General features: G+C 36.8%; 1 protein-coding gene across 1 annotated transcript in view; it reads left to right on the top strand.

Moving 5' to 3' along the window:
• The window catches only part of LOC139713661 (retinal rod rhodopsin-sensitive cGMP 3',5'-cyclic phosphodiesterase subunit delta-like), a gene marked incomplete at its 3' end in the record, with an annotated part of 43,032 nt that overhangs the window by 8,191 nt on the left and 8,550 nt on the right, over positions 1–26,291 (top strand). The window contains exons 2-3 of the mRNA XM_071625363.1: positions 21,410–21,472; positions 23,326–23,477. Coding sequence (XP_071481464.1) covers positions 21,410–21,472; positions 23,326–23,477 — 215 coding nt within the window. The remainder of the gene's footprint in view (positions 1–21,409; positions 21,473–23,325; positions 23,478–26,291) is intronic.

Below are 26,291 nucleotides of genomic sequence, written 5' to 3'. Positions count from 1 at the left end.
TATGTTAGAAATAATCACTAAAGGTAATTGTCAATGTAAGCTGTAACTGCACAAAACTTGTCATTTGGCAAGTATCAGGGTTACATGGACACAGTGTCCATGTAACATGGTATACATTGTATTTTTGCAGAATTATGCTACACAAAATTTCAGAGCTTATAATGATAATACATTTATTGTCCTCGAGTAAGGATCACTTACTTGTAGCATCCGAGGTAAAAAAGCTTACCTACATCTTCAAGAAAATTAACTTTGGGGGGATAATACATGTAGTATATGTACCAGTGTGACATGGACACTGTGTCCTCGGTGTAACACTGGTATGAAAGGGGTACAGAAAATGGCATGAAATGTAATTGAATAAACCGTTTTTGGCTCATATACTGAAATATCAACATGGTATATTATGAACATATATCTTTGAAATGATTTGTTTTAATAAGGCCCCCTTTTCTGCTTTTAAAATTAAGACACGGTGTCCTTGTAACATCGGTAGATCGCTCTACTACTGGAGCCACACAAAAAGATACACAAGAAATTTGCTCTTAATAACAAGTCTTAATACTCGATGCAGGAATGTAGAGTTCACCATAACCTACAATTACCACTGTATCACATTATCAGATAGCATATGATAAGATTGTCTTGTACATGTATTAGAAGAAAACATTCTTTTTTGTAACTTGGGTATTTTTAAGCAAACTTTGAGTGATAGATCAAATTTTCCCTAAAAAAGATTGAGGACATGAGCATCTGATTCTTGTTTCATTGTGTGGATGGTATTCATTTGTGATATTACTGCTTTTAAATTACAGTTCTCATGCCATTTCCTGGAGAAAAGGAGAAAGCATTTTCAATGTGGTGTCCATGTGACATCGGTATTTACAATCAATCTCATTCTCATACAAGAAAATTATATTGGAATTTTCAAGCAAATCCTAAGGATGAAATATATTATAGTATGGCTAGGTATAACAGTAAATGTCAGTCATTTTCATTAATTTGATGTTTAATTTTGGACCTATGTGTCAAACTTTGGGTCCCAACTTTTTGAACAAACCCATACACCATACTAGAACGATACCGTAAAAATGGAAATTTTCACGGTGTTGAAATTTTCGCGCATATCGCGCAATCAGAAACTAGAGCAAAAATAAAAGCACACAAATATTTTTGCTTTCCACATATTCCAGTAGTTGATGTATTGATTCCGCGGATTTTAAAACATGCAAAATTCTCCTTACCCGGCCGAGCGTGAAAAATTTGTCGCGCGAAAATATCCACTTTTACAGTTACAAGGAAAAATAAAGAAAATTCGACACATTTTCACTTTTCTCACATAATAATAGAGCTCTTGATTTGCCTCTTTCAGAAGGCAGGGGGAATAATATTAAGATTACCCTTAAAATATCTAGGTCAGTAGTGAGTCGAGGGAATGTGTACATTTTTCTAAAAATGAAATTTTGTGGGAATCTCTTTATATTTTCCTTATTGTTTTACGCATGTGTCCTCATTCACGGTAGTACGTAGTCTTCTCATCCAGCAGTAACTGTGCAGAAACTTTGAATGAAAATTTATAACTTTTGAATGGATTGTCTGATTTTCATCCTGAACTTTCCCTGATGTGTTCTACCAATATTGCTGCAGTCACTCAATCCCAACACATTTGAAGATGAACCTATCCTCTAAAGATACACGTACAGTGTACCTCCTGACCTCGATTTGGAAATTTATCCTAGAATTACAGTAATTTGCTTTTGGATGCAAGAAATATCTCGATTACAACCAAGTTTACAATTTGAGATTTTTTGAGAATCAGAATGGTACCAACAAGTCATGGTATTTTGCCAACAAATTATGTGGTATTTTCTACCACGTTTTGTGCAAATGCACATCAACTGTGAGTGAGTCATCCTGCTCTGAGTTTCGCATTGCCACTTTCAGAAAGGATGTGCTTTTTGTATTAAATAATGTGGGGGTTAGCAGTGTTGTCTGGAGGTTCCAAGTTTTGGTTTTGTATCCCGGCACCTGTTACTGCCGGAAAGCCCATTTACACTGTGTACTTGTATACAATTATCTGCTGTAATGCCCATATGGGCAATTCCACGGTAACTGACGTTACGCGTAAGGATTTTCATGAAATTGTTTACCTTGTAGTTTTGTGAATGAAAGCACCAGGGGCTTGCAATTAGCATTGATGAATAAGTTCATGAGAATGAAGAAATAGGTGGAAAGTTTTTCTCTCAAACTGCATTTGCTATCACATAGCAAGTGAAAATGTGTCGGTAACTGACGTTACGGGAAAAGGACATGGGAAATTATGGTGTGGATTTAAATGGAAATATCTCATGTCCCTGACTTTTAACCTTAATGTGTTTAATATGGCAATACACTTGGGTTCTTAGGAACAGGTGTGCAAAATAATGTGCACTTTAGTTGTCTCCTTTTAGCACCATGCCAGTTTCAGTGAAGGCATGACGGTAACTGACGTTACGTAACTGACGTTACGCTTACATTTGCCATAGGGTTTACACATGCAAAATCATGATTGGGAATAGCTTTGTGATTTTTCATAATTCTGACCATACAGAATGATTTGTTTGATATGGAGTCATACCTTGGTTCATCAGTCATAAATACACAAATGAAATGAAACATTAGTCCATTTTCTTTGTGTTCTATGAAAACTTAAAGGTAAACATGTCAGTAACTGACGTTACGTAACTGACGTTACACATACTTTGCCATGGGGTTTACAGAGAACTAATTTATTTAACAGGTTATCATACTGGTGCAATATACCAGTAACAATCCCTGGCAACTACTTAGCAACAAATTAAAACAAAATCTAAAGACACAAATGGGTTGGGCCCTTAGGGGGCACCCCCCCCCCCCCCCCATGCCATAGCACAGTTGGGCAAAAATAAAGTAAATGCACAAGAGGATATTTCTTGACATTTGTCTTAAGATTGAATTCTAATTCAACATTTATGATTACACAGAGCCATTAATAGATTCAGCAGTTCCAAGTATAAATACATGTATATTGACATGACTAAGGGTTTGTTTGTTTGTTTGTTTGTTTTATTTAATGAACAGGAAAGTTTCTATATCTACATTGTAGAGTGCTCCACCCATAATACCTTGCAGCACTACACAAAACATGAATATTTTTGTACTTGAAAAAAAAAAATCAAAATATATTTCAGCTCATGGGGAAAAAAACACTTATCAACTCATAAATATGCATTAAAATATATGAAATCTATTATGATGTATTTCTTCTTCTTTTCTTTATTTTACTCCTTCTCCTTCAAGGCATTGTTAGGGCCATAAATAAAAAAAAAGGTCTCCATCATCAATCGATTTAAACGAAAAGTGTAGCACTTTTAATATTTCTCTGTGAAGAAGAAAAATAAAATGCTTTTTTGGTCAAAAGAGCATTTTTAATATTGGTTTATTCCTTGCTTGAAGTAATTTAACTGTTTTTCTTTTACTTTACACTGATATATCACGGCTTGCGAATACATTCCAGATACCAAGAAATCGGACTTTGCAACGAAAGAATTCTAAGATCAATATAAAAAAAAAAAAAATCTTCTTGTTCATAATTATCATGTATTGTATTACAAAATGTCCCTGCATGAATAGAATAAAGTAATCAACAAATACACACTGTATGAAAATTTTTTTTTAACCCTAGAATCCCCTCTCACTTTGAGCAACATCAGTGTTAAGTTTCAAACAGTAATGAGTACATGCCTTACGTACCATAATACAAGATGCGCCATGTTAACTACACCACGCATTTAAGTGCAAGAGAAGAAATATCTGTTTGTGCATTTGCCTTGAGGTAGAAACTTGACTTAGTTTCCAGAAAAAAAAGAGAAAAATGCTGGCAAAAGCAAACATTGGTGAAGATTGTAACTGTTGGTATAAAGCTGTGCACAAGTTTGCATGTTAACCACCTTTTCTATAAAAAAAACCAAAACAATCATGTCACTGATTAGACCTGCAAACTTTGGTAGCTTTATCATCCCGTAGGACTGGGAATGTACTAATTTGAGTGCATATACTGCATGTGGCAAACTAAACTTCCAGATGATTTAGCCTTAAACTTGTGCTGAATCAAAAATTGAAAGCTCAAGCCCCCTCCCCCCCCCCCCCCCAAAAAAAAAAAAAAAAAGATAATCATGGTAAATGAATGAATAAATAAATTTAGAAATAAAATAAAATGGAAAAAATATATATCCATGGACATACCATGGTAATGACATCATTCCCTATGAAAGGGATTGCTGCTCTTTGTTGTAAGTTGACTTCCCAGATGTATTGAAATGGCCAAGAGTCAAAAATTTTGCCTCAGTTATAATTACTGTCATGGTAACTGACGTTACATACTCGTGTATGAAGTTTCGGTAACTGACGTTACACATTTTGAAGTGATCATTTTGACTCTCCAGTATGCCAAGTATCCTTATTTCTGGTATTGAAATGAAGGTATATGGGCATACATTAGAAATCCCAAGTTACATCATAAAGCTCACTTTCTTTGATGAATAAAGTTAAAAATTCCTTGTTTTTGGTAACTGACGTTACATCCATCATTGTCAAAGTAATCAAAAGTTTTTATCAAATTCTTTAAAGCAACCAGCTTTTTTTTTTCTATCGTGTGGTAAAAGACTTCTCTGGTAACTGCATACATATAAAAGATTGTTGTTTAGAGTACTAATAAAGTGGATATACAGAGAGTAAGTTATGCCACAATCCACTCTTTTCACCATTGAGTTATAGGCATATTTTGGCAGCCATTTTGAAAATCAAAATGGCCACTTTTATTGAAAAACATAATGATTCTTAAAACTTCAACTCAAGTACTGTCTGAAAATGTATGGTGTTTGAAACAAATATCATTTTGAATTTTTGGCACCTGTGTCCTAGTTACCGTGGAATTGCCCATATGCAGTTTGGATATGTAGTGGTACACTGATCATACCAAAGCCTCAGTTTTGAGAGAAACTGGCCAGAATGATCTAATGTAGCTCTGAAATGTACAGTACATAAAGTGTAACAAGTTTTAAGAGGTCACACAGGTACAGTGTAAAGTAGGTCTTGTGTAAATTATTCCTATGCATTTGTAGCAATCCCTGAATCATTTCTAATTCTGTTCTGACAGCAGAGCTGCCTGTGACTAAAACACTCTACTCTAGGTACATCTAGTAGTAATCATGTGGATTTACTGTAGATTCAAAAGTTAAAGTTTCATGGTGGGGAAAAAGAGATCTGTGGCCAACATGACGAGATCATTCCTTTTTTTTTTTCTTCTTCTTCTTCTTCTTCTTCTTCCACTCCATCGTTGTGTGTTTCCATGTAAAATATCTATATGGACCAATTTGGTTTGGGTTCTGCTTTTTGTGGTAATTTCTACAGTTGGGGCTTCAGGTATGCCGAACAAAAGATAATTTATGCACTGACATAGCAATGCACCTGACTCATTGCATGTACCGGTATCCCATTGAAAGTGCTACGTAAATTGTTCTTCTTTGGAAGCCCCAATTACAACTGTACATTATGTACAATGTACACATTTGTATGGCTGCTATACAATTTTTGTATTAAAGTTGCAGTGCTCTGAAGTCGGATTTATCTTTAAGCTGTCTACTAATAGTGTTTGGCATGTACATCACATGTACCTCCATGCAACAAATTTTATTTTGAGCTTCCTGGGATAATTTTTACTAGAATTTAGAAATGGAGCTGATTGAGTCCCAACACCAAATTTTTTATTTTTTTAGTTTTAATGTTTCGATTTTTTGTTTTGTTTTTGTTTTTGTTTTTGTCCTGGAAGGGGAGATTACAATTTAGCACTACCAGGCACAAAATTTGTGTTAACCCATTAAAGATAAGTCGCGAGTATACTAGGGCAGGTGTCTATGGGAAATGCGTGTTACTGTAAAGGTGGAAATTTTTGCGGTGTTGAAATTTTCGCGCATTTCGCGCAACCAGAAACTAGCGCGAAAATAAAAGCTCTCGAATATTTTTGCTTGCCATATGTTCCTGTGCGTGATGTCTTGATTCCACGGAATTAGCAACACGCGAAACTCTTCTAACCCGGCCAAGCTCGAAAAATTAGTGGCGCGAAAATATCCACTTTTACAGTATATATCAAAATCAGACCGTGCTCAATGGGTTAAAATGTTCAGTAGGCTGACTGCGTTCTTGGAATCACAACCAGCACAGTGTGCTGCATAACTCCGTCAGCATTTACTAGATCTACATACAATGTGCATACACAAGTGTACATGTAGTTGTCTTCCTGAAATAAACGCCTAAAACTCAACGCATCCTCTATGGATATTTAAAACTATAAATGTGTGATGCTGCTGGTAGAGTTCCAAAGTGTGTTCTATGCAAAGATCATTACCATCTCCTCATGTATTAAAGTCCATTGGGATGCAAACACTTCACTTTACAAGTGTGCTATACTATAAAGGAGATACCCATACATTAATAGAACCTCTACCAGGTATCCACTAACTGTGTTTCCCAGGGTATTTGTGTACCGCAGTGACTGTACAAACCCATTGTTCTTGTGGGCCACACATTGTTAAACCACGGATACACAAATAAGGCAGGTAACGCCACAATGCCATTTACTTTTAATATCTTTATGCTGCAGCTCTGCACATGATGGCATGGACTTCATTGATGGCTTGAAGCCGCTCTCAGGCAACTGTAGCTGGTTGCCATAGTAACATCTGTACACGCATTTAGATACCGCACACAGAGTCCTGCCTAAACCATACAGCCACTCTAATTTTGGCTGTGCTCAACAGTAATAGCAGAGGTACAGTGCCATTGACATCAAGGTGTTCTAGTTGTTGTTGACATACTGGAACTGTACAGTATTGTACAGCTGTACAAGCTGGCTCCGTGTCTTTCTAATCATAAATGAATTTGGCTGTTGGTGACGTGCGTGTGTAGGGCTGCGAGCATGACAAGCATGGCAAATCAGTGGATTTTGTTGACACTTCTCTGAAACTGGTGACACAGGAATGATTGTGAAATCTACATATGTAGGCTCCGAATGAAGTGTGCAGGGAATGAGTCAGCAAACTGTGTGTTAAATGTGTCGATCATTGTATGGAGCATTAAACAAACTTTCCATGTGTGTAGATTAGCGGCATCCTTTTCATCATACATGTGGGATTCAAAGGTTTAACCCAGTTTTAGACATGTACATGTACCAAGCATTTTTACTGGAGGGCTGTTGAGAAGAGGAAGCTATTAAATGCAGAGCTAGGAAATGGCTCCCATGGCAACATATGGTTGCTCTAAGTGCAGTTTTTCACAGTGACAAAATTGGCTGTACAGATATCACAGCAGTGAAATGAAAACCAAACAAAATGGGAAAAAAAAAATCTTCAACACTAAATCAAAATCAAGAAGGATTTGTACAAGGATTACAATAGCTTAATGGGACCGGAAAGTTTCACACGTTTTTTATTACTCAACAAGCATGGTACGGGTACCGGTACTTTAAATTGATATATCAAATTTCAGTTGACGTGAAATCAAGAACAAAAAATTCAATCTTTTGCACCAAATTAGTGTTGCAACAAATGAAGAAGTGTATCAAATCAGTACACTTTACCACTCTTTCTCCCTTGAGTCATGTTTTTCTCTGATGGAGGAAATTCTGCGGAAGATACATCGATGTATGAGACATAAAGACGTACACAACAGTAGACTGCAACACGTGCCTACAATGTACGGCTAAATTTAGACAGTGTGAAGATTACAGCCATTTTTGCCTATTATGCAAATGATCACGCACACACTGTATTCATGATACATTGTATCCTCTATTTTAATAGCAGTTATGATGTAAAAGTTGTGAAGACCTGTAGACTGAGATCCTAAACTTGGATTTTTGTGACATTAATGTGTACAAATCAATTTGGGAACACTTTGAGGTGAGGCCATCATGTATTGGAAACTCCTTGATCTTATACTGAACCTGCCTTGTGCTTGTGACAATCACTGCTTTGTGAAAACGTATTTCAAACCTTCATGTCATACAGAAATTGTATTGATGCAGGGCTCGACATACAATGTACTTTAACAGCAGTGCTTTTCGTGTCAGTACAGAATGCACTGAAGTCTTCCCTGTTGTATGAGTGGTACAAACTTGTGTATATATAATCAATCGGATACAGTATACTGTACATTGTACAAGTTTTGTTCATGACCCCATATGGTACTCATATCTGTTTTCTTGGTACAATGTGCCTGTCCACTTATCTTTAAAGTGATATCAAATCTACTTTGAAAGGGCTCTTTTAGGGCTGACGATGTTCTTTTACATTGCTAAAATGGAGAAGGATATCATGAATACATTACAGTGTATTAATGTTTGATCATTTGCGATAGGCAAACACGACTGTAAATCTTCATACTGTCTAAATTTAGCTGTGGGCAGGTGTTGCAGTCTACTGTTGTGTACGTCATATGTCTCATATCTTCGGCAGAATTTCCCCTATCAGAGAAAACATGACACAGAAGGGGATAGAGTGGTAAAGCGTATTGATTAGATGCACTTCTTCATTTGACGCAGGATATTACGTTTCAAGCGGCAATCCTGCGTTCAGGGGGCACTCGATGACGTCTCCAGGTCGCAAACAGCCCTGAGACGACTATCACACGATCTTTGCCGGTCTCCAAATCCCCAGCATGATGTACATGTAGATTGGTCGCTGACCACTTCTGTAAACAAACTGGAAAGTGATACAAATGGGCCCTGATTTGCAAAAGTTTCAGCAGGTTTGCGACAAATGTTCTACCCCCACTTCAAACTTGACTTTACAAAAAAACTCTTGCAAGACCAAGGAGCCGCCCAGGCCACCACCTGTTTAAATTTCTTCCACTGGCTCGCAATGGTCATGGCTTTCGCATTCATCTCCCGTGTCCTTTTTCTCTGGTGTCTTCCTCATACAGTACCACATTTGCCTGAATATAGACAAACCTGCACACTTCTGGCGAGAAATATTTGTTGGCTGGCATGAACATTTCTGTGAAATATTAAAGATATCAAGGGCAAATGCACCACTACAAAGTTGTTGTTTATTTTTTATATAATAAAGGTAAACTTTGAAATCTACAACCTGGGTTTGAAATCATGTGCTTTTTAACACTCAGATGTACACCTCCAGTTAGTGAACATTAGAACTTTTTATAACATTGTGGTCTAAAAACATACATAAATTTTACTGTATACATGTAATAAACTGGACAGCAAAAGAAAGTACCCACTTCTGTCAAAGGCCACACACAAAAATTCCCCCCCCCTAGAAATAAAAAATTTTGTACACAGGTATGCTGCAATATCCATTAGTAATCTCATACCCAATAGTAAGTGATTGTCTTTATTGCTAAGAAAAAAAAATGACATGCACAGCATCTTGGCCACTGAATCAAAAGTCACAAAATGTAGCAGAGTGAGCCTTACAAGTTTTACGCAAAAATCAGTGTCACAGGACGAAAAAAGCAGTCACAAACATCAATGTTCAATAGTGTGTACATGGTACGTACATACTAATGTACAAACGTTGTACACTTGTATCCTTGTGCCTGGACACATTCCAGGCATCTCTGACGCATGCTCTGGACAAGCTGTCTGTGCAGTCCTTGGGAAGTTCTGTCCTTTCCTCCTGCAGAGCTTGTATCAATGTTGGTCAAGTTTAAAAATGTTGTCCATTCAGTGGCCATTTTTGCGTGGTGGAAAGTGCTTTTGTGTGGGACTATTGATTCAGTGACCAAGATGCTGTGCATGTCAAGTTCTTCTTTGTTATGAAGACATTTCTTTGTAAGAAATTATTTCTTGGTGAATAAGATTTCTTAGAATTCGAATTTCATGAGTTTTCCTTGTTACATGTACATAAGTATATGATCTGGTAGCCCTGACATTCTTGCCATGTAGTATTCTATGAATATGTGAAGAGTTTGTTTGCAAAAGGGCAAGTCCAAGATATCGCGCACCTTACGTATGGGACATTCAGAGATTTCAAACCTCTGAAAAGTAATGAAGGAGCACTTGGATTTTACTGTTTATCATCAGGAGGACTGGTATCCCTGAGAAGAATATTGTGTTTAAGTTTGATGTCATTTGACCTTGGGTTAATTATTTTATTAAGAAAAATATGGCAACTTACGTATGGGACCAGAGAAAAACTGGATTTTTCAAAATAAAGTTTGAATTGAAAATTCTCTGAAAGTACCTTACTGATCAAGTTCTGTTTAGAAGTGAAGAAAGGTACAATACTGAAGTATCTTTCAACAAAGTTTCATTGCAAAAGAATAAAGCATATTTTCATGAAGTTGGTTTAATTAACGAAAGTACACCTTACGTATGGGACATGGCTCAACTTACGTATGGGACATTTGTCTTTAGTGCACAAGTGTATTCATGGGAATGACTTTAAATTTTCCCATAGTGTCATATTCAGTTACACAAATCATACTACAACATTTAACAAATGAAATAGACTTCTAAGTGGGTGCTTTCCCGGTTCAGGTACCTAACAAAAGCTAAAATAAGACAAATAAAGTAATTACCAATTTACAATTAAATGTCTTAGTTTGGATTCCGTCATGCATAAACACTGTCCTCATGATGTCTACACATACAGGTACAGTATATACTGACACTCTATTTCTAGCCCATTTGTTATACCCTGGTCAATATTTTTTATCAATTGAAAAATAAAAAAAGTGTGCAAATTCTAGCTTGCGACCTTGATGTAGCATACATGCACATGTACATTGTACCATGACTAATTTGTAGTCTTGATAATTTCAACTGTAAAATCAAATGTCATGAACAGTGTAATTTGCAAATACGGTTTGAAGTGGGTACTTTCAGTAGTTCTAGGCTTACCTTGCAAGTTGTCTAAGTTTTTATAGAGCTTTATAATTGTTTGAAACGCAGCACAAAACACAACAACAAGAGTAATTCATTTTGCTCTGTAATCATCATGTTTTGCCATGTGAATTTTAGCTTCTGCAAAATCAATCAAATTTTAATGAAACTTGTAGACTTTAAAAGCGTTGGTAGAACAAAGAGATAGAAGAATGTATGTACTGATAATGGCTTTTTTTTCAAATTGCATGGCTTCAGGTCTATGAAACCAAAGACGACAAAATTTGTGTCCTTTGTACATATACATACATGTACATGCTTGTTTAGTGATACAGGAAAGATTATCATAATTTGTATTCAAATCTGAAGAGAAAATGTAATTCTAGATTTGAAACACTTAAGTAACTCACTGATCTGAAACTTACAGTTCTGATAAATTCTAATAACCTCATTTGATCATATACACTACCAGATTGCAATGCATGTTGATAATTGTGTAGATGTGGGGTACAAAGTATTAAGTATGAGTTGATGAAGGTGTCTCAGAGCACATCTGTCTCTTCAAACACAAAATAGGAAAGAAAATTGAATTCCCTATTTGTGTAATTTGTGTTTTTAGCACTCCAACCACAGAACCAGTATTGATATTGTGGTTCATGGCACATGTAAACTATAGTCTTCATTTTACCGGATTTTCAGAAATCATGTTCATGACCTTGATAAAGTCAGGACATATTCTGAGGGTGTGCAGTTGAAATATTAAACATCATATCAAAATAAAAAGTATTCTCGTAGGGTTTTCCCTTTGCTATCAACTCTAGTAATGACAAAGTTACCTGCTGTCACCTCAAGTGATTTTTCTTTTCAGTAAGACCTGTAAAGTTGTCATTGATGAGTGCCACAAGCACAATTGTTTTGATTTCCCTTTTGAGGCTGTACAGCCTATAGTACATGCTGAACAGTGTACTGCACCTAAAATGACACTCAGAGAATCCCATTCTCTTGGACAAAGTCATTTTGTATAGAGGTAAAGTTGAAAATGATAACTGAATTAAGAAAATATCCAATATCAAAATGTTAAAGGGGAATGTTAATTGAAGACCAGCTGCACAGCCTGTAATGAAAATAAGAAAATAAATGAATATTCTTTATTTTCCTTTCTTAAGTATAGAATGACTCCATAATGCTGTTCTTACACTCTCCCTGAGGTCAGCTGAGTAGGAGAGGCAGATACATAGACATATCCTTCAGAGTAGATGCAAAGATTTTTATTAACCAAACAAAAGTAAGGACATATAGCATCCATGTCAAAAGGTGGTTTTCCCATTCACTTTGCATGTAATGTCCCATACGTAAGGCATTTGTCCCATACGTAAGCAAACTTTAATTAGTTATAAGACGAAGGATTAATTAAATTTCCACATTTAGTTTTGCCAGTCTGGAGTTCAAATGAATAAATTAGAACTTCCTGAAGTATGATTGGTCAATGTTAGAAATCTTCAGAAAAAACTTAAAAAAACATACTCAAATCCTTACGTATGGGACACTTCGTTCTGGGAAAGTGCATAATTTGCATAATTAATGTGCTAACCTTGTTTTACCAATTGGAAATTATACTAGCTCATACAGGGGTCATGTCCATAAAGGAACTAGGTCAAGGGCAAATTAAACTGATTTTAGATGAATATTTTTAATTTGTCCCATACGTAAGGTTTGTTTTTAATTTATGCAAATTAAGGCCATATTTCTTGCATAAATTTGCATAATTCAATATTTTCTTTGCTGGAAATATATAATTTAACTCTTTGGCTACAACATGATATCAATAACTTTTTGATTAAATCAAGATGAATTTTGAGCATCTGAGGGGACATTATCTTGGACTTGCCCAAAAACCGATAAGTGCATATTTGTCAAATGGAGATATTTGCAATTAAAGGTCAAGAAAAATAAAGAGAATGATAAGACAATTTTTGCTTCTTTTGACCATAACTTCAAAAATGTCCCTTTATAAATATGTAGTGACCAGTATATCAATTAAAATGTATTATTTTGTACTTTATGACAGAGACCGTACTTCAAAATCTTCAAAAATGGACTTATCGGTTTTTGCAAACAAACTCTTCATGTCTTGTCAGCAAACATATCTGTGTATTAAACATGCATTTTAGGACACGTAAAAAGTACCAAGGACTCCACATTCTGTTTTCTCCCCTCCTGTTGCCATTGTTGCAGTCACCATGAATGAAAGAATAATAAACCAGCTGGGCTTTCTTCAGGGAACTGCACGAGTTGCTAATTCATTAGCATTGCAATGGACGATCCAAATGTTCTCCTGACTTCACGACGAGTGGTGCGTTCGTGCCGAATGCAGCAGTACACCTTTGCTTGGCTCACTGCATGCTGTGGGGTAGCGGCGCTGTGAATGTCACGCATCACGTTTGCCATCAGCATCCCTGTGCCTAGGGCTTCCCTCAGACACGAATGCTTGGGCACTCAATTTTAACTTGCATCGATCACTTCTGTTTTTCTCTCCTATACGCTTTGCCCACAGGACTTCCTTTGGTAGACCTAGGAAGCAGTCCCCAGACAATGAAGAACATTGTAGTTGGCAGTGGGATTTTTCACATGCAAAGGTGTAGTTTGCATTTGGTCTTTGCACTTACCTGAACTGCTGTTGTAACATAGTCAGCCATGCCTCCCCCCCCCCCCCATGTTGTTGCATGGTTGCAATACATAGATGGATGGGTGGGTGGATTGATGCTGTTGATTGCTCTTCATTTCTCCTAATTAGTTGCTCAGCTAGGTACTTGTACCATGTCACAAGTTAACATAAAACAAAATATTGCCACAGTAAACACTTTTATGAGCGACACATTCTTTTGATTTGATTATGAGTTACATGTATCTAGTTAAGAGAATCTGGATACAGATTAGACATTGCTTGTTTCAAAGGAGCAATAATTGGGAGCAAAACTTGACCTAGAGTGTACTTCTCATTTTGTTTTGGCCAACATAAAGTTCAGCAATTTGGTAGGCTAAATTCTTCCATACATTATGAATAATTAATATAGTTAAACAGTGATTATGATGACGATCAATGAGGATTACCGTGGTATGTAGTTGTAACAGTAGAAAATGTAATCGCTGTCATGATTAATGATTCTTTTTCATTTGATCATTACTACAGCCTGTATCACAGTGAATAAAGTGCACTCCTGTTAAAACAAAATTCTCATTACAACAAATTATTATAGATTCAGGTCCCAAAATGATCTACATGTAAAACCTCTATGAACTTTACTGTTCAGCTGTAATTGAATTTTTATTTTGATAACATGAAAGGAAACCGCCGGTCCAGAGGACTTCATTATAACAGGAGTGCACTGTAGACCATGTACAACTGTACTTCAAATCGCAACAGAAATTATAATCCTAATTAATGTAGAAAATTTCCATCAGTTTTATCAAGAGGCTGTGCAATTAATGAGATATCAAGTTTGTTTTGAAAACACAAGAGTGACAGAAAGGTGTTCAAACGTAGTTTAAACAGCATCATTGTTTCAGAAGGTTTATCAGCTTGAAGGTTTATCAGCTCTCTCATATCTGTCATAGTTGTGCTTACAATTGTAAGTCATCATTCGCTGAGACGTTTGGCTATTATACATGTATCTTAAATCTCAAAAGCTTTTAAATGTATTAACTTTTAAAAAGTCTCTGGAATTGCATGATGTAATGTGATATTTTTGATATATTATATTTTTTGATAGCTTGATTGTACAGTACCTATACAACTGTACATTTTCTGAGAAGTCTTCAATCAACTTCAGTAGTGGGCCAGTGATTTTGGTATCCCTTGGTGTAATTCATACCAACTACTAGTATCATGAAGTCTATGGTGATGTGAAGTTGAGCAAAAGTTTTTTTACACGGAAAGTCACAAATTGCACGACAATCTGTATTCGTTGATATGCTGTATTTCCATGGTCTTCTAGCCAGATGTAGTTGTTATTGTTGTTTACCACATGGCCAGCATTTGAGGTTGAATGCAAATATAAGAATGATAATAATAAAAATAATAGAAACACTTTATAGGATCTTCATGTATGAACCCTACCTATTGCAGTATAGACATTTATTACTACCAAGATAACGATCCTCAAGTGAGCTTGTACCGTTTCACATCTGTTGCCTAGCAACGGAGTATTGGGCGGAAGATGGGTTGAAGAGGAATGCTGCTCAGGTGGGGAGAAGTGGGATTTAATGGGTGCCACGTGGCTAGCCTCCCCTCGTTTTGGGGATCTTTAATCTAATATATTGTCATTGAGAGAGACGGATCGGGTGGGAAGTAGGGGAATGGGAGTTAATTGTGCAGTGCAGTAGGACAAGTTCTCCATTTTAATGGCAAAAATGATACACACTGTTTGAAATACTGTGGTACAGTGCCTAATATTGCGCTTCAGTGGTCTTTTCTTGTTGGTACACTATATCATAATGTACCCTGTGGTTGGTGTGTGTAGTAGCAATCTGACAGGAAGTGACATACACAATAACATGACATTTGCTTTGGCGACAGTTGCTCCAGTCTTAATATCTCCATGGATGTAGGGTTAGGGTGGTGATAGGGTTTTAGGTTTAGATTGATGTTATGAATAGAATTTAAAAGGGTTACAGTGGTTATGTTTGTGAGTAAAATTTATGTCTTACCCTTGTCAGATAGTAAGATATATATGAAGGCATCAAATTTTCCATTATCTGTATTTGTGATCGACAATGTAAACCAAGATAACCTAGAATGCCTCAAAATTTGTAAATGATGTGTAAGCATGTATGATCACACACACTTTGCAAAAACAGAATTTTGCAATACCAATCGGTTTTACTTGTTTGTTGTTGTTTTTTGCCCTCATGATGCATTGTAGCAAATTCCGTCAACTTTGGTAGAGTTATGAAATGTAATGTGCTGATTCACTGATGTGTGTGTGTGGTGTGGTGTGTGTGTGTGTGTGTGTGTATGTTTTTTCTTCTTTTTTCCCTTGGTAGTCATAATGATCATCAGGGCTGCAAAGCTGAAGGCCATTTCATGAAATATCCTTGTCTATGTCACAACTCAAAAAGTATTGGTACAGGCTGTATTTGTAATTGTCATTACATTATTAAATTATGCAATTTCATCGCGCAGACATGCCAGTTCGTATGTCAGCTACCATGTACAATCATACATTGTGTATACTGCACAGTGCGTAATTGTCTGGCATAGTGGAAACAAAATGCATTCATAAATATATTAATCCTATCCCATAACTTTAATGCTTAGTCATGCTTTGTACAATTGTATACCAGTCACATATTTCCTATGATATGATGACGTACACGATATGTAATCCCCTTGTTGATGACACGTCAGTAGATCCTGAGCAAACAGTGGATTTAGGACCTGTAGCAAAATCAAGAAAGCATTAAAGGGATAATAATAATTATAGTTTTTATTGAAATTGGTCTTCAAGTTTCTTTTGTGAGATACAAATAATGATAATTGAAATATAAACCCGCAGTCTGATAAAATATGAAACAGCGTACAATTCTATGAGAAATTCATAGGAAGTTCATTTGATGAAAATTTAGTTTTGAAATGGCTGAGATATCCAAAACAAAGTGATCCTACTTTAAGGTGAGACCTACAGTACATACATGTACATCACGTATGTACAGTACCTCTTATTGCTTTGTTTGATATTTTGCTTTTGGATATCTCGCCCATTTCAAAACCAATTTTTCATCAAATAGACCTTGAATTCCTGGGTTTTATATGTGGATGCAAGCTTGTACAAAATGTATATGTGTACATGGGGCTGAAGCTATAATAGGGGAGCGTAGTGTTCTTTTAGCATAATGTGCAAGATAAACAAGTTGCGGCAAATTCTGTCATCAAGACATTGTGTACATGTATGTGGCACAAGGTGATGGCAAGAATGATCAGAGCTACTATACATTGTAACATCAACAAAGAAAATTTGCCTGAACTACTTCGGCTTTGCTCGTGATATACATGTACACGTGTAGTACAGTAGTTTGACAAAATCATTGTATGTGGTTCATCTTTAATTTGCTATATTCATTTAGGGCTTGTCTTTTTGTTCATCTGCCATCTAGAAATGGAAGTGGACAATAGATTTTGATATAAAGTGTACAGGGTATGTTATAACATTACAGATTCCCTTATGAAATGGTTCTAAAAATTCCTAAAAATCAGTGTTTAAGTCCTTGTTGGGTCAGAAATGGGTGCCTTCATTGTGCAGTATGCAATTGATGTTTAATGGACCTTCACAAGCTGAAACATCCTCTAGTTGGTGGAAATTTCAGCCTTGTTCCTGCTGAATACCTTTTACTTTCCCTCAGAGTGATCTTTCTCTTGTTTTGGTGAGATGTCATTGATTTTGAGTCATAAACCCAAGACTTTTCTATCAGTACATTTGAGTGTCTTCTGACCCAAAGCTGCACTATCCCTTTAAGACTCCTGATCTACCATGCCATCATATAGGAAAGTACAAGTGTACTATGATAGCAACATAACACCTACACTGTATAATAGCAACTTAATCGAGGTAGAATCTCCAGGAATTATTCATGAAAAAGTGGCGCTGACCGATTAAGGGGGGTGATTATTACCAACATGCTCTGGTATTTCGCCCCACAGCTGACACGTCTGTGTGTGCATTTTGCTCTACCCTGGTGATCTTAATCTCTCCCTTATGCCCTGGTAGTGTTTTTGCCCTGTCCTTCCCATTAGGAGCAGTACAACATCCAAAGATGCCCGAGGTGCTGCTCATCGTGTGCTGAGGTCACCTTTATTCAAAGGCCCTCTTGGTGTTATCAGTGCGGACAATTGCTAGTGGGCCTATTTTTGCTGCCCATTTTAGGTGCCCATTTGGGGTTTTCAAATGCAATTATTATTCACGAGTTGGGAGAGGGCTTGTAGCCAGCTCTGCATTCCTACAGAATATGCGTGACATAGTTTGTCACTCCAACCAGTGGAATTATTGGATATAATGCCCATCATAAAGATTATACAGTACAATGTAAATGTGCAATTTCTTCAAATAAAACACTGCTGATTGGTCATAATTTTTGTTGAGCCCACCGGAGGTGAGGGGAGACTAAGGGATGGCCTGCAGCGTCTGTCTGTCCGTCATCCGTCCGTCCGTCGTCTGTCCGTAACGCTACAAAACTTCAATAACTCTTTACTCTTGGCTTCAATTGCAATCAAACTTCGAGGGAAGAGGGGTCATACAAAGTTTCACATTTTACTATATGAAGGTCACCTCAAGATCAAAGCTCACAGGCAGGGGTCAATGAACTTTAGGACCCAATGTTAAGTTTTTATGGCACATTTCTATTATGGGTCATAACTTTTGATCCATAACTCCGTTTGTGACCAAACTTGGATGGTAGATGTCCCTTGGGAAGTGGATGGTCATTACAAGGTCAATGGTCACAAGCATGGGTCAACAAACTTTTAGAGCCCAATGTTAAGTTTTTATGGCGCATTTCTATTGTGGGTCATAACTTTTGATCCATACAATTGTAGGTCCATTTGTGACTAAACTTGGATGGTAGATGTCCCTTGGGGAGTGGATGATCACCACAAGGTCAAAGGTCACAAGCAGAGGTCAACAAACTTTTAGAGCCCAATGTTAAGTTTTTATGGCACGTTTCCATTATGGGTCATGACTTTTGATCCATAACTCCATTTGTTACTAAACTTGGATGGTAGATGTCCCTTGGGGAGTGGATGGTTACTACAAGGTCAGTGGTCACAAGCATGGGTCAACGAACGTTAAGAGCCCAGTGTTAAGTTTTTATGGTGCATTTCTATTATGGGTCATAACTTTTGATCCATAGGTCCGTTTGTGACCAAACTTGGATGGTACATGTAGATGTCCCTTAGAGAATGGATGGTCACCACAAGGTCAAAGGTCGCAGGCAGAGGTCAACGAACTGTAAGGGCACAATGTTCAGTTTTTATGGCACGTTATTTTTTTGCCATAAATTTTTACCCTTTTATCTCTTTATCTGTTATATCTCTTTTTTAAAAATCTGTTATATCCCATTCGCGTACAAGTTCTTGTACGCGAATGGGCGAGACGTATTTATGGTACTTGCCTTGTTGGCATCAAGTGATGATAGCAAATTTGGTTGTATATCGAAAAAAACAGAAATTTAAAGGAATATATTAAAGGACATTATGTTACCAATGGCCCCCTTGATTGGGCTTGCCTCCAGGTGGGGCATGCTTCTGGCTGGTGGCTTTAGCCAGTCTCACTTGATGATATAAGTTCGTGAAGGTTGGTCACAGGTGCACATGCGCGACGAAGAAGAATGTGCCCTCTGACAGCTAATGATTGTTTTGTAAACAATGTGCACATACACTTGTATATATACATTGTACATCCCAAAAAGGGCGCGCTTCGGAGGAAAAGCAAGCAGGAAAAGAAATGGTCATGTGACAAACTTTGCAAAGTTTCAGTTGCTAGTGTTCAGAGTATACAAACTTTGAAGAAGGTTTGCGAGATTTTTGTGTATGACGCCTGAAATATTAAGGTGTTGTATCAAGATTGTGACCTGCAGGAACCCTCAGGATCCTGATTCAAGCAGGATCCCTGCTGGTCATAATTTTGATGCAACGCCTAAATGAACTTGAGATGATACTTTCAGCAGCAGTAGTCCTCATGCTTAGAAGAAAAAGAACCCAAAATATTTTGGGTAATTGCAAAATTTAAAGTTGATCATACATACAGCTTAAAAAAGTGAATAAAAAAGTACAGAGTACACTCTGTGTAATCTTCTCCCTACACCTTGTCCTACATGTATGCTCCACAATGTATTGTGTACACTGTTATTTTCACAAATGACGAGGTCATAGACATTTTCGCGAGATGTTGTTTTCGTGAATCAACACCGCCGCTTACGTTAACAAAGCGCATGGAGACATTTTCGCATGTTGTTAAATTCGAGAAAATTAAACCATCACAAAAATATAAACAGCTTTGTTTTATACAGCGCCTTGTAGACTGTTGCCTTGAATTCTGCATGTTGCAGTAAGATGTGTTGAAATACAGCTGTAGTCCACTGAAGCAAGCAAAAATAGTATGCTTTGTATTATTGATTTGAAAATGCTCTTCTTTCTTGGTCATGCAGAAAGCACAGCTCTGCCTGTTTTTGGCAGTGTACATGTACTTCAGCAGATTAATTGTGATTCATTTTCTCCTCCCCCCCCCCCCCCACCCATTCCGAATGCTTTCAATTTATCATCATAATTCACATTTTACTGCATTTTCAGGTAGATGGAAACTGAAGGGCAACATCCATCATAGATTGAGCGATTTGGGAAATCGATGTGATGCCAAATGTTTTGCGTGTGGAAGAAGCGGAAGCCAGCAATCAATCCACTATCTCACTCACGATGTCTCCATGTTTTTGATTGATCGATGTTGCTATCTATGATGCCAACAGTGCATACAATGAATACCAGTACTTCATGCTCCAACATACACCTGTAATCCAGGGCCCCGTCATATAAAGCCTTCAAATCAATCACAAGTCCCAAAATCAATTGCAACTTGCATTGCAGCTCACAAGAAACTTGTGATTGATTTCTATCACAAGTCTTTATAAGACAGGCCCCAGTCATTTAAACAATGATCTGTGCAGAATTTGGCACACTTATTTTTTGAAATTCACTATCATGACTCTAAATATGAGTCAAAAGCAGGAATTTAGGTTTGATATTATAGGGTTTTTTTTAGTTTTTCTTTGTTTTTGCTTGTTTTGATTTGAAGTTCTAATTTTTTTTTTCATTCACCGTGCTTGTTTGTATGCAGAAAAAAAAAAACTTTGCCAAAGTTGGCATATTGTACACAAAAAGTAACCCATGAATAGAGGACTGTATGCAGTGTAATTGTATGGGTTTTACAATTTTGTATTGTTGGCCCAGTACAAGTCTGTACTTTGATGCCAAGGTTTTATTTTTGCAAATTTTGTGAGTAGGATTCTATCCACAAATTTAAGAACATGTAAAAAAAAAACCCAAAATAACTCTGATCCTACAAACTGTAGCATGAAGTGCAATACATACACTGTGTATGTGTATGCATAATACACATTTTGTATTATCACCTTTGTACTGGTACACAGCACACACTCCACGAACAAGATGTGTGATGCTACTGTCTTCCAAGTTTGCAAATTTAGCCACTTGTGAAATCGTTCAGAAGTCCCGATTTGCAAAAAAAAAAAAGAATTAGACTCTCCAAATATATGGGGTATACAGTATGTTGTGTTCAATGTGCACAATGTATGTGGCACCTACTATACAATTGTCTTGACTATAACTGTGCAAACATGTACATATAAACAGTATTTTCATTAAAAAAAAAAAAAAAAAAAAAACAGAAAAAGAATTTTTCTTTGACCAGCATATCCTCAATGCAGAAATTGGATGAATCTCAGAGATGCAGATTCTGGAAAGATTATGTGGCAGGGACACGATGATTTGTGAGTATTCCAACATTTTTGGCCCCCCGCCCCCCATGTCGCTTTCTCTTTTTTTTTAAAAGTCTTGTTCTGTCTGTCTCTTTCTCTCTTTCTGTTCTTCTTAACCCTATTGAAACATGTATTTAGCCATTAGAAGTGCTGTGTTAACTGCCACTCTTTATGTTTACAGTAAGATGGTGTTGAAATGAAAAAACAAGCCTGAGTTTGACAAAAAGCTGAACTTGGTTTTTGGTGATCATGTGAGCAGCTTGTCAACTTGTGCATCAGGTACGGTACTTTGAACTTACAGTTTTATGTGCTGAAGATTGTGAGATAAGTAGTATAACACATAAAATGCTGATCTCAATTCTGTGTATCTCCCACTTTAATTCCTATGATCAGTACGTTCGTACTGAATTACTATACAACACCCTAATTTGTTTCGAAGAGTACTGTACCAATCTCTGTAAAGCTTGATTATTTGGCATCCATTCGTCACCATCTAAGCAGGGAAGAGTATCACATGGAAAGTAATGATGGACATTAAACAAAAACAGCTAAAAACAAAGTGTAGTGGCTTTAGTACCTGGTGTGGAGAACTTTCGTATTCAACGAATAATTGTGTGTGATATAGTGCAAAGTAACATTGTCTGTACATGTCCTAAAAACATTGCACTCTGTCTGCAGGGAATATACAGGGAGTCTTAAAGTGATGAATGTTGTTATGTTTAGCCCATTTGCCATTATATTTAAGCCCTCTGCTGACATTGAGATGTAACAAATCATTGGAATTTGAACTTACTACGGAATTGTACTTTGTTTTTGTAGGACGAACACTGTACGGTGTGTGGTAAACGATACTGTGCATGTTCAGGCATGCGAATTTGAACTGGTTGTGTTTTTCTTGTGAGTTCTAATATCTGATAGTTGGCACACTTGCACATCATCATTGTCAAGTTCTGTGCCACATGGTATGCATTTCATTTTACATAGATTTGTTTTAGTGCTTTTATGTGTGTTTTTGTTTATTCCAAAGAGGGGCCAAAAACAGCTAAAGAAAAACAGCTGTATACACCCCCGTAGCTTTATGTGAGGAGCAAGCGATAAAGGAATGATAGTTATGGTTGAGATAGGGGATTCAGATTTTAACTTTTTTGCGAGAAATACATTAAAAACCACTTATGAGATGTCAAAGAGCGTACAATTCTAGAGGTACACGTATGCAAGTTTAAATAGTAAATATTGGATTTGAAATGGCCGAGATATGCGATAAACAATGAGGTCGTAATAAAAGATGGACCCGGGATCACTTTGCTTTTGTTTTCTTCATATCAGCCATATTTCAAAACCGATTTTTATCAAATAAACGTTCATTTCCACTTAGAATTGCATGCTTTTAATATATCCTAAATGTTGTGGTTTCTACACTAGTTATCATCCAAAGGTTTAAAATCTGAATTCCGCATTGCAGCCAAAATCATATCATCCCTTTAAAAGCTATTTTGCGAGAAGGTCAAAATGTTGGCACAATTGCATGCCTGTTGTTCATTATCCTTCGTGTATGTGTGTGTGTGAGTGAGTGGGTGGCCAATCTCTGATTATTTAAACAAATGATGCATTTTGCAGTCTTTTGCACTCGTCTGACCAACTTCATACTTAAGAAGAAAACTTTAGGGCATTTCTGTCATATTAAGAGTCTGTGTATCACTGACAATAGGCTCTTACATTTGTCAAGAATGTTGCATTAGACTGAAATGTACAGCGTAATTCTAGAAATGCTATGCCAGGCAAAATCAGAGAGAAAAAGCACAACAAGAACAACACCCATGAATCTTTTATGTCCTTCCATCTCCGACTGAAATGATCAAATTCAGATCAGCTCCGGACGGGGAACACGAAGCCAGGGTGCCAAAGAAGATTCTCAAATGCAAAGCCATCTCACGCGAAGTCAACTTCTCCTCCATCGAGCCCATGCATCAATTCCGCCTTGAACAGAGGGTGCTATTCAAAGGACGCTGTTTAGAAGGTGAGTGTCCTCTCTGGGAAGTTTGTTATGGAAATTTCAATTCAATTCAATTCAGTTCATGTTTATTTCATTCAAACAGATTAAAAAAAATTAAAAAAATCCAGACAAAGGCACAGATAATATACTGTATATGCCATATATTTCGTGAGTATTTTGCGAGTCTAAATTTTTGCGAATCGGGAATTCCCAACGATTTCACAAGTGGTTAAATTCGCGATTGTAGAGTCCTGTACTGAACGGAGAAGTGTACACAGTGTATGCATATGTCACATTCACATCAGGATCAGAGTCAATATTTTCACATGTCTTTAATTTTGCGAATAGCACCTGACTCACAAAATTCGCGAGAATAAAAACTTCACGAAATATTTGATGTATGCAGTAAATTCAAATTGACAACATAAATGTAATAGAATGTGGAGACAGCAAGAAAAATGAAGTGTTTATAATCAGCTGCCACCATACCAAAATCATGTACTAGTGTGGTAAGTCAACTTTAAGTCGAACAAATACATACTGGATAGTTTTGAATGGATAGTCAATCAAACATCTCCTTTGCTGATTTACTCTCATGTAGGAAGCTGAATTGTATGTGATGAAAAAGTGGTATATTTTGCTCTTTTCGGTGAGTGGAGTGTAGAGTAGATGCCTCAGGACAAAAATAACTTCATATCTAGTGTAGATGACTGAATCTTTAAAGGTCAGATATCCATTTGCAAACATCACACAATTTTGCATGATTGAAGAGGTGTCTCCTAACATTGTTGAAATCTTCAAGTTTATACACATCAGAGTTTAAACAAAACAATAGAAGAAAAAAAAAACGACCACATATCACACTGTTGTACTGAAAATAACATCTGGATTTTTTTTTTTTCCGGGGTTGAAATAAACTCACTGGAAATCTTTGGTATTGTTTCTCTCTCAATCATACAGGGATGCTAGTTTTCAGACAAAAGCCCAAATTCAGACCTCGGTGGTATTAAAGATCAGGCTCTTTTGTAGATGTACAAAATAGCTTCATGTATAGTACAATAGATTGTAGATTTTTTTCAGGCCCTCTCTTTCATTGTAAGTGGCATCTCTGTTCGTTAGAAAAAGAAAAAAAAAATCAAGTTTTATTTTTCCTAAGGAAAGGTCTAATCACCTGTCTCTACAATATACGAGCTGATGAAAGAAATCTTATTTTCAGGGTTGCAAAAAGGATGTATGCACAAATTCAAAGTCTTTCAGTTGAGGCATGGTCTTTCCCTTATAGGATCATTTTTCGTGGTTTAGGGGGAAATTGTCTAAATTTAATATTTTAGGAATTTGAGAAAATGGTTTAAGGAATTCCTCACATGAAATTTCAATTGATAGCCAATACAAATTATGTATCACCATTTGTGTCAAAGTATTATCAAATAACATGGTCAAACATGCTTAAAACTCACACATAGATCTGATCATCTGGATACTTCATATAGATGTCAATAGGTTATATGGCATATATTTAGCGAGTCTAAATTTTCGTGAACCGAGACTTCATGACGATTTCGCGAGTGGTTAAATTCGCTATCATGGAGTCCTGTACTGAACGGAGAAATGTATACGCATACATCACATTCATATCGGGATTAGAGCCAATATTTTCGCGTGTCATTAATTTCGCGAATAGCAGCTGACTCGTGAAATTGGCAAAAATAAAGACCTCACAAAATATTCGGCGTATACAGTATACTTGTATGGTCCCAATGACCTTCATTTGTCCTTTTGACTAGAAAATAGGATATATAGGGCCAGAACATAATGATGAGGCCAAGTGAACACACACCCTATGGTTGTACCATTTTTGTAATCTTTAAAGTAGATCTCAGTTGATACAGAACCAAAACCCTAAATTGAGTCAACAAGCTTAAATTGACTGTCAGCGGCAAGAGCATCGGGAATGTATATTGAGAACTTTGATTTCATTGGCATTGCATTCCTCAATTCCCCACCTCTAAACCACGACTTACGTTGATATTCACAAATGGATGAGATTGCAATGTGTTTAAATGTCATTTATGAAAGGTCAAAAAGGAAGGGTGCTGCATAGCAACACCTATTCAAATATCTGTCAAACCAATTTGACCATATAACCTTGAAGCAGGCAATGTGCTTCAACATGTTGAATTCTTGAATGTCAAACCAGATTAAATCTTGTTTGTTGGATCTGTTTTATTAGATATTTTCGTCTATCTGGCTGCATGCAATCTAATGGAGAAAGGTGTACAATAAATAGGCCTGTATGACCTCAGAATTGTGTTCTGTATGTTGGAGCATTCATGTCCGTAAGATTTGATATCTCGGCTTTGGCATTGAGTCGTGCCTGTGGTGCCAGGAAGATCGAAAGGAGCTGAAGTGGTTGTGTAGATGCTTTGTGGAGCTTAATGCATCATCTGGGTAGCACGTGAGCAGAGAATGTGCTCGCGGGGCTGCGGTGGAGTAGTCACTAGGGGGGCAATACATCAATTAGTGCTCTTGATTTCAAAGCAATTCAGCCCAAAATTTGAGGGAGAGAATGCCACGGCACCTCTGCTAGAGCTAGTGTACGTGATGGAAGAGAATGGGGCTGCTCGAGAATTAGGGATTGTTAGAGAAGTCACGCAAATGGATTCCTCCAGGGTTTTTGTATGCCTAGGATTGCCTGAACTTGGCTCATTGTGCTTTGTATGTGCACTGGATTATTATGAAGGGTATGTTGTATCCCAACCCCAACATGCTTTTAATGGCATTTTTTACCATTTGCAGATCATGAAACAAAAACCCAGCTTTAGTACTTCAAAATAAATC

This window comes from Diadema antillarum, unplaced genomic scaffold (assembly GCF_040938485.1).
Source record: "Diadema antillarum isolate AM-2024a unplaced genomic scaffold, OU_Dant_1.0 seq00002027_RagTag, whole genome shotgun sequence".
Taxonomy (NCBI): Eukaryota; Metazoa; Echinodermata; class Echinoidea; order Diadematoida; family Diadematidae; genus Diadema; species Diadema antillarum.
The sequence above is the reverse complement of the archived record's forward strand: the minus strand, read 5'-3'. Positions and strand labels throughout refer to the sequence as shown.